The sequence below is a fragment of the Orycteropus afer genome, unplaced genomic scaffold (genome assembly GCF_000298275.1).
Source record: "Orycteropus afer afer isolate SDZICR_OR568_19922 unplaced genomic scaffold, OryAfe1.0 scaffold00112, whole genome shotgun sequence".
Lineage (NCBI taxonomy): Eukaryota > Metazoa > Chordata > Mammalia > Tubulidentata > Orycteropodidae > Orycteropus > Orycteropus afer.
The window spans coordinates 2,411,008-2,420,696 of record NW_006921699.1 but is presented as its reverse complement, the minus strand read 5'-3'; the positions used below and the strand labels follow the sequence as shown (position 1 = coordinate 2,420,696).

At 47.0% G+C, this 9,689-nt stretch overlaps 1 protein-coding gene across 1 annotated transcript in view; it reads right to left on the bottom strand.

Annotated features, from left to right (window-relative positions):
- SLC22A5 (solute carrier family 22 member 5) overlaps positions 1-9,482 on the bottom strand; it is a 36,767-nt gene extending 27,285 nt beyond the window's left edge. Inside the window, exons 1-2 of the mRNA XM_007943737.1 lie at positions 9,090-9,482; positions 1,233-1,336 (exon numbers count right to left, since the gene is read on the bottom strand). Coding sequence (XP_007941928.1) covers positions 1,233-1,336; positions 9,090-9,482 — 497 coding nt within the window. The remainder of the gene's footprint in view (positions 1-1,232; positions 1,337-9,089) is intronic.
- Between the last annotated feature and the right edge of the window lie 207 nt (positions 9,483-9,689).

Below are 9,689 nucleotides of genomic sequence, written 5' to 3'. Positions count from 1 at the left end.
CGAGTCACATCTGACTCATAGTGACCCCTCCTTGGGTTTCCGAGGCAGTATCACTACGGAAGTAGATTGCCCCATCTTCCTTCTGAGGAGTGGCTCGTGGGTTTGAACCGCCAACCTTCTGGTTAGCAGTCAAGTGCCTTAGCCACTATGCTACCAGAGCACCCAAATCTAGTGAGCAGTACACATATTTAAATTTCTCATTAGGAAAGACTTCTCAGATAAAGACAATTAATCCATAGATGTAAGTATGCCAAAATATTTTTTTGTGCTATAGGATAAAATGATTGTTTTTTAGGATGACATTCTTATTTTGAACTCCTCTATTAGAAATCTTAGGCAGAAGCCCCAAATAGCTAGGAGGATGCTGGGACTCTTTACTGGTGACCAATGGTTCAGTGGGTGTTCTCATGTAGCACCAAGGACCTTCCTAACAGCCTCTTTTTCCCAAAACAACATGAAGCTCTCAGTTAGGAAGATACAACATAATGGACCCCTCTGAGAACTTGATGAAAGCTATGGCCTTTCTCTAGAAAAATACTCATATATATATAATCTCTAAAATTTTGCATATAATTTCAAAGGTTTATGGACTCCCTAAAACCATTATTTGACCTTGACCTAAAAGTCCTAGATTTGAACAAATAACCCACTTATAAGAAATGGGTCAAAGCAGTACTCTTCTTCCTTGTTGTAAAGTAAGAGCCATAACCACCGGCCTCTTTAGCTAAGGGGGATCAGCTCTCTGGACACAAAAGTTCTGCCCATCACTCTCTACTACTGGCTAATAAGATCGCCTTGCACTTTGCCAACAGACAGCTATTCTTAGAAATGGAAAGATAGGCATCTCTGGTACCACTTGAAGATCTACAGTATAGAACACGTACATGTGTGTAGTGTCAACCTCTCCCATACTTGAGGACGTGAGATAGTCATGTTCACAAGGGAAGGCCAGCCAGGCTAATGCAGAAGTGAATCATGGCATATTTCCTAGTTACCTGGATCATGGATACACCTGGCTTGAATGGCTCATGTTTCTTTACTCAGCAAGGATTAGGGAGTGGTGGCTGTTGGCTCTTTTACTTGGTATAGCATCTATACCAAGGACACAGCTTCCCCTTCTTGTAAAATGCAAGCTCCTGGGTTGAGAGAACACTACCAACTACCAAGGGCCAGGCACAAGCTCCTTGTTCAGTGATGGGGTCCCCTGCAGCTGCAGAAGATAGAGACCTTACCTGTCTGAGAGCTGCCCTGAAATGAAGGAGCCCACCAGCACACCCACAAAAAACAAGGAGATCGTGAGCGGGGCTTTCCAGTCGTCCTCACACACCAGGTTCCACTGTAAAGAGGAGCAAAGGGATGTATCATTCACTTCTTTTTTAACTCTTAAATTCTAAGACTTCTTGGAAAGTTAAATGAGAACACTCTGCATCCCTGCATGTTCTGTTTACATTATATAGTATGCATGTGTCAGTTCACTTAGGCAATGGCTCCCCTGGGTAGCAAAGCAAAGAGCAGGTCCCATCTTGTAGGGAGATGTTTCTCAGCCCAGTGTCTCACTTCCAATTTGGAGGGCAGGGAGCAAGCACTCTGCCCGCGTGCCAGTCCTGAGGAAAAGGCAAAGTCTCTCATGTTTGCTTCTAAGAATCTGGACAGACACCTAAGGTTGTGGCTGGGCCATGGTTTCCTTGCTCAGTGGGGTTCAGGCCATGGGTGTGAATGGCATAGGAATGACTCTGAAGCAGGGCTCTGAGCCTCTAACAGTCAACGCAGCAAGAAGACTGGGGCCAGCTATGCTCAGGCCCTTACCCTGAGCTCATGGTTTCTAACTCATTCTGGTGACATCTTGAGTTGGAGTCCCTGACTCTGCACACTAACAACATTTGGGTCTGATCATGGCAGAATACTCTGAGTTAGGAGTCAGGAAACTAGGTTCTAGCTTCCATTCTACTCTTAACCTCAAAATATGTTTTTCTTCTTCTCTCCCAGTACCTTGATTGCCCATTTGTAAAACAGGGATGGGGTAGAGAATAGGCTGTAGTCCTGTAGTTTCCAGAACTGAATGTGTGGTCCCACCTTTATTACCATGAATAAGAAAAGGGATCTGTGGGCCTGGGATGGGCCCACAGGAGAAGTAGCTGGGCACTCACACATTAGGCTGGCCCAGCCTCATAAAAAGGAAGAAAAGTCAAAACAGGAAACTTGTTTTCCCAGAAAAACGCTTCTCAGAACAGAGATGCTTAGTAATAACTAGGAAGCTCTGCAGGCTTCTCACATGAACACCTACCTTCAGGGAATTCACCCTTCTGTGTACCTGGTGCCAGGCTGCTGGTCTGCTGCACCCTCTACCCGCCCCCGCCCCATGCCCCCTGCCGTCTCAGTAACCAACAGAAGCAGGAGCAGTATGTGCCTCCTTGAAGAAAGCATTTCTTCTGGGCCAGTGATGGAGGGAAAAATTGGTTTACTTGAGTGCCCTGCTATGGCAGTGTGCACACATAGCCTGTAGGTACATTTGGGTAAGGGGGAGAGGGCTGCTGGGCGTGAAGAATGTCACAGCTGATGGTGATAAGGATCACTGAGGCTCTGTTGGCTCTCCACTGTAGAATAAGCAAGCACAAGGAGAAGCTAAGAGTGGGGTGGTGATACTGCCCCAGAGAGGAACTGAGGATGCCCAACCCTCAAATCCTGAGGAATCCCAGACTACCAGGAGTCAAGACTGTACCAAGGTTTGAATGCTCAGGCTATGTAGCCCAGCTGTTTCGGGCCCTACCACCACAGCCTCATATTCCATTTCTCTGGTATATGGAGGAATGCTTCTGGGGCAGTCTCCATCCAGATAGGGCTGCTAAAGCCAGGAAGAGGAGTAACAGGGGAGACAAAGCGGGGGAATCCAGTGATGGGGATCTCTCCTCCTTCTCTACATTCCAGTGTACTGGCCTACCGGTCTTAGGCAGAGTGTTAGGCCAGATTACGGCTACTGCCATGCTTTAATGTGATGGGGTCTATTTCACAGCTAGCAGGCGTTACTTTTGTAGCAACAAAGATGAAAAAAATAAAGAATCAGCAGTTGTTTCTCGATAGGTCTATCATAAAGGTTGAAGACTGGTATAGTTAAGCTAAACTAGAAATCCAAAAGGGCTTACACAGTGAGTTCTGAGGTTGCAGCCCTCCCCTTTAGCTCAGATCCCCAACATCAGGTTTCTAGGGAATCCTGGGTTGGCAAGGCCAGGCACTACCTAAAACCATGTCAGGCCACACCTGGTGGAAGGCAGGGTGACTGCAGTGCGTGTCTTGGGACAGGTCCTCAACACCTCCCAGGCTCCTGCAGCCTCATCTCCTCCACTTGGTCTAGCCTGTCCTTATTCTGGGCAACTGTGATAAGGCCAGGAGGAACTGTGCCCTTTACTCACCACTGACAGTCTTTGATCATTCTCAGGACCTGGCTTTGGGCCCTCCAAATGCAAACATGCACTTAGTGTTTCCTTACTACCAACTAAAAGTGGGGTCAGGAAAAATGAAGACCTCAAAAATGAACTCAAGGACAGACATGGAATGGCTCCCAGCCCAGTCAACTCACCTCACTTGTTGGCCACCAGATGGATTACAGTGGGTTCCAAGCTTCACCTGAATCCTCCTGAGAAGGGGTAGGATGGGAAGCCCACAGAGTTCAGGCTACATACGCTATGCTTAATACGTTTATAAAAGAGTCTAGTGTTCCTATTGACCTGGTTTCCCAGTCATAACAAAAGCAGCTACAGACCAGCTCATTGATGAGTCCACTTGGTACATGGATGAGCTGTATTGGCTGACACCCATGTTAATGCGTGGGTCACAAGTTTAGGTCACAAATCTAAGTCAGCTAGATGAGCTGTAAGAGCCAAAAACCAAACCAAACTAGCTGCTGCTGAATTGAATCTGACTCATGGTGACCCCATGTGTTTCAGAGTAGAACTATGCTCCATAGGGTTTTCAATGGCTATAATCTTTTGGAAAGCAACTCAATGGCAGCACGTTTTTTTTGGTAATCTTTCCGAAAAAGACCAACAAGTCTCTATTGCGAAGTGCCTCTGGGTGGATTTGTGCCACTAACCTTTCAGTTAATAGTTGAGAACTTAACTATTGGCACTACCCAGGGACTTTTGCTGTGAAAACAATCCCAACTTAAAAACAGTAACTCTGGAAGAGACTTGGCCTTCCATCCCTCCTGGTCAGAAGTGTGCCTTTCTAAGGGTGATGGTTTCACAGTGTACGTATGTGTCAAATATTTTCAAATTGTGTACTTTAAATATGTGCAGTTTATTTTATGTCAATTATCACAATAAATCTGTTGAAGTATTTAAAACAAAGACAGAAATGTGCTTTTCGTGCACAGTACATAATTAGTGGTACATTTTAGTTATAGGAAATGGAGAGATAACCCTGGGTCTAAATGTTCTTACTCTGATTTGGCTGGAAGAGAATTGAGGTACGGTCAGTGTGCACAGGGCAGAGGCTGTTCCCTGAGGTGAACCATGCCTGACCCCTACACAGGTCAAATACACTGGTTAGCACCACATATTACTGAACACCATGTATCCCTACGTACATTTTGTCCTGCCTCCTGATGCAATCAATGGTGTCCCTATCCAATCCTCACCCTAAGGCAAGAAGAAGAGGTGTTCACAACCCTACAATGCCTGACAGTGCTCTGCATAGAGGAAAGGACCAATAGATGTGTGGTATATAAATGAATGAGTAAATGGAAGGATGTCAACCTTCAATACTATAGTATCCTTTGGGCTTGATCTATGGACCTGGCAAATGAAGCCTAGATGAACTTTGAACTTCATTTTCTAGAATGAGTATTTTATTTGCTTTCCTACTCCTTGCCCTGTGGTTAGCTATCAGACTTGTCATCCAGGGTGTCAGTTCCAGGCTAGTTGGAGGGGGCCGTCTTGGGCTGAGAAGTATGCAGGGACTGAAGGAGCAATGTAGGTTCCGGGGACAGCTGAGGGGCCAGAGGAGGAGGCCAGGCCAGCCTAGAAGCAAGTGAACCACTAAACTATTCCTGAAACATGGAGGACAAACCTCTTTCACCTCATAGTGTCTCCTTCTTTCTGTCATCCCATCATCTTGCTCCAGATCCACCAGGCTAAGCCATAGTCAATGGGGTGGGGGATTACATTTCCTTTAAAATATTCCAGTCAATTCTTTTCATCAACTCTAAACTGTCCTTATATTGAGTTTCTCAAATTTTAGAGAATATTTCTTAAAGTATTCATTAATTCACTCAATAAAATTTTTCCTGAACCCCCTCCCAGTACCCAGTATCTAGCATTGTGGCAAGAATTGTGAAAGATACAAAGATATATATCTACTGTAGAGTTCAGTGGTACATGTATAAGCTTAACAGCAACAAAGAAAAAAACTGAACAAGAGACCTAAGGTTTTAGTCTTCTGTTGAAAACAGGGCTTTAAACCACTTCAAAATGGTTCAGTCATGGCTGATACAGTGAAATTGGGACAGATCTGGATTTGTAAAACGTGGGTGGACCAAACAGGAAAAATTACAGGTTGAAGCTCTGGAATCGGAGACTCCAAAGTGTAGTAAGCCCTTTCAGGAGCCTGAAGCAGGACAGTGGGTTATTGCCAAGACTATGGAAAGTGACATACATTCAAAGCAGTGTAGTCAGCTACCATCTTTGAACTGGGCACTGGTTTCTAATTCTGCCTGTCAAGAGATTTGGTTGCTATGCAAACTGCATGCTGCCTTTGATTTCTAAGAAGGAGAATAAGTTTCTAGCAGGATATCCACCCATAATTTTTCCCATTCTGGTACAACCACATTTTACAAATTCAGGTCCATTCTGGTTTCATTTCATCGACCACTACTGAAATGGAAGGAACTGGTTTGAAGCCCAAGTTGAAAAACAGAATAGGAATTCATTACCAATGTACTTACAAAGACATCTACGTATGATTTAGGGCAGAGGGCAAGCTTGGAGACATTGAGCAGGCATAGGTTTAGTGGCAGTGGTCAGCAGGCCAGCTCTGGGTTGAAAGAAAATGGGTCTTAGAAAAACAGAGCCAATTAGAATGTTGATACAACAGTTTCCAACAATGACTGTGTACCTGAAAGAAACAAGCAGCCTGGAAGTTATGCATTCCAGCATCCCAAAACAAAGGACTAAGTAAAGTATTAATTATTCTTCTCTGCAAAGACTGACAATCTTTAAGTAGGTGAAAGGGCACACCAAACCCAACCCAACCCACTGACATGGAATAGATTCTGACTCATAGTGACTTTATATATATATATATATATATATATATAAAACCCACCTAAATTCACTGCCATTAAGTCAATTCCGCCTCATAGCAACCCTCACTGGGTTTCCAAAGCTGTAAATCTTTACGGAAGCAGACTGCTTCATCTTTCTTCCACAGAGCAGCCCATGGGTTTGAATCAGCAACCTTTTGGTTAGCAGCCAAATCCCTTAACACTACACCACCAGAGCTCCTTATAATGACATTAAAAAAAAAAAAAATCCAAACTCACTGTCATCGAATTGATTCCAACCCATAGCGACCCCCATTGGGTTTCCTAGGTGGTAAATCTTTACAGAAGTAGATTGCCCCATCTTCCTTCCATGGAGCAGCTGGTGGGTTTGAACAGCCAACCTTCTGGTTAGCAGTCAAATGCCTTAGGCACTGCACCACCAGAGCTCCTTATAATGACCCTATTAAGTAAAAATGCCCCACAGGGTTTCCAAGGCTATACATTTTAAGGAAGCAGACTGCTACCATCTTTCTTCCACAGAGTAGCTGGTGGGTTCAGATTGCCAACTTTTCAGTTAGTGGAGGAGAGCTTTAACCACTGTGACACCAGGACCCACTGAAAGGGCATACAGTTCTTATGAAACTGCTGAGGCAGCTAAATAAATGGCCAAATACAAAAACTAAAGGTTAATGTTGGCAGAAATGTAACTCAGGAACTCGCCTGGCACAGCCAGCTTTGGGAAGCTCAGTGCCACCACCATTCTCTGCAGAAGGCAGGATGGGGCCAGAGAAGTGGGAGTAAATGATGACTGTAAGCCAAGGGGCTCTCAGGGATCAGAATAAAATCCAAAGAGATGCTAAGAGCGTCTTCTGACCTCACTGCTTCCCCCCTCCTTGGGCAGCCAGAGCAAAATTTACAGCATTTCCCATGTCATGGAGTCTGGTTCCCCACCTGTGGCCTCTGCCTACTACCCCAGGGATAGCCTCTGCTATCACTGGCTTCCAGGAGGGGAACAGTCTCATTTGTGAGGCTAGGACCCAAGATTTACATCAACTGGAAGTTCTGATTCTCCATGGACTCTTGGACTCTTACATAGTCTGCTACCTCCAATCATTGTTCCAGGTCCAAACCTAACTGATTTCCTTCTCTTTATTTAAGCAATGATGGTTCAGAACACCATCATAATGTCAACTTGCTAGGAAATCACAGTGGGGCTCAGGTTACACTCCTACTACATGTTGATGGATTAAGTGGGCCAAGTGATGGGGGCAAATGTCCAACCATAGAGAACACACACACATATGAACACACGGGCACAGACAAGTGAGTCTCTAGGGTCAGCTCTCAGATACCCTTGAGAGGTATTGGCCCCCAGAGGTAACATACCTGGGGCCTCCAGGGCCCTTATGCATCTCTTTGAGGAACTCTCCGTACATGCTTACAGCATGGTTGGATAACATACCAGGACCTGTGCTACCCTGACTTTTAGCCTCCTACCTGTGAATTTTGCTCTTCTGCTATGCTGAGTTTCTTGTGGTTCCAGACCTTATATCACCTCTGGACATTCACCTCAGTACTCTGCCATAGGAACACCCCAGACTCACTGACTCGGCTTCCTCCTTTAGGAAGACTTTCCTAATCTGTGAAGCTGGAGAGATGGCTCTCCTGTGTTCCACAGACCCCACGTATATCCTATCTTGGTGCATACCATGGAGTACTGTGACTATCTACTGGTCTGTCTTCCCTCCTGACTATGGTGCTTTAAGGACAGACAGTGTGCCAGTCACCAAACAGGCAGGGGCCTGACACTTAGTAAACCTGGTGCTCTGATGCCTCTCTAGGGGAGCTCTTTTCACTGCCCTGCTTGCTCAGTTCGGCTGAAACTCCTGGGAGACAGAGTGCCAGTGTCAGAGTAAGACACAAAACATATCCACATGCAACCAGGAGCATCATGTCACACACACATCCAGTCCCATAGACCGCAGGTGCATATAGGGACAGACAAAGTCACCCAAAAGGAAAGTCCAGGAGGCTAGGATATGGGAAAGGTCTTCTCTCACTTTCTCAAGAACCGAGGCCATATGCTTTAACTAAATCTGTTGTTGCTATGTGCCATTGAGTCATCTCTGAGTCATAGAGACCCCTCCTGATTTTGCTTCAGAATATCCTAGGAAACACTCCAGGTCAACAGGACATACTGAAGAGATGTGTGGATCCTAAAGGACTGATAACTGATCACAAGCAAAAAGTAAACAATTCCTTATGGGACACAGTCAGAATGTCATTTTGGGGTAAGGATGGATAAGGGGAGGGAGTAATTGGAAGAAAGTGGAAAGAGACAGTTTTATACACATGCTTTCTTTAACTTTAAAAGTTCAGGAAAGAGAAAGAATATTTCCCCTCTCTCTGGGTAGATGACAAGAAGCTGGAGGAAAAACTGTGACAGCCCCTTGGCCTGATCCTGTGATCCTGGCTCTCTGATCCACAGCTCCCACCTTCACCCAGAGGAACTCTGAACCACTCAGGACTTTTAGGCGCCTTTGGAGCATCTCCTTGGGCCACCAGTCTTCTTGGCTCCCTGCCTAAGGTGGCCATCAGGATGAGTGGTCATTAGGATGGGTGGCCAGCCTTATAATTCTGTTGTGAGGGGCACTGTGCGGCTGAAATTACTTTGCGAAGTGTTCCCAAGACACCTGGCTGGAGGATACCCAGGACCAGGGAGTAATATGTTGTAATAGAAGGAGTGACAGCGTCCGGCGCGTACATGGGGTGGGGCCATGCACTCAAGGACTGGGAGCATGCCCTCCACTCCGGGAGTGAGGGTGGCACCCACCTCGGTCACGATGGTGGACAGATAGACGTCCTGGCTGAACTCCCAGCCGTCCAGGCAGCCCTCCTGCTCCAGCTGCGTGAGGTTCACGTCGCGCCCTGGCTCCAGACCGCGCGCCGAGAAGTTGGCGAGTGTAGCAAGCTTGTAGCGGCGGCAGCTGTGGAGCACCTCCTGGCCGTCCTGCAGTCTCAGCGGGATACTGTGGTTGCGCCACGCGCTGCTCAGGTTCGCAGAGTCCGGCACCCGGCAGTGGTGCTCGGGGGTCGCCGTCAGGAACACGGATGACAGACCGTTGAAACCGTTGGGGATGATGCTGGCGCTGAGCAGGAAGAAGATGAGGCGCTGGAATAGTCCCCATTCGCCCAGGAAGGCAGTCACCTCGTCGTAGTCCCGCATACTTCCCACAGCTGCCGGCTCCGCTCGGCCCGGGGTCGAGGGACACAGGGGCACGCGGAGGCGGGGCGCGGCGGGCGTGTGTGCGTGTGCGCGTGCGCGCGGGGCGCCCACCACCCGACAAACCGAGTGACTACCAGGGGACAATCAGCAGACCAAGCGGGTTAGCGAGCTCCCGCCGCCACAGCGGCCTCCGCCCCCGGGGCTGGC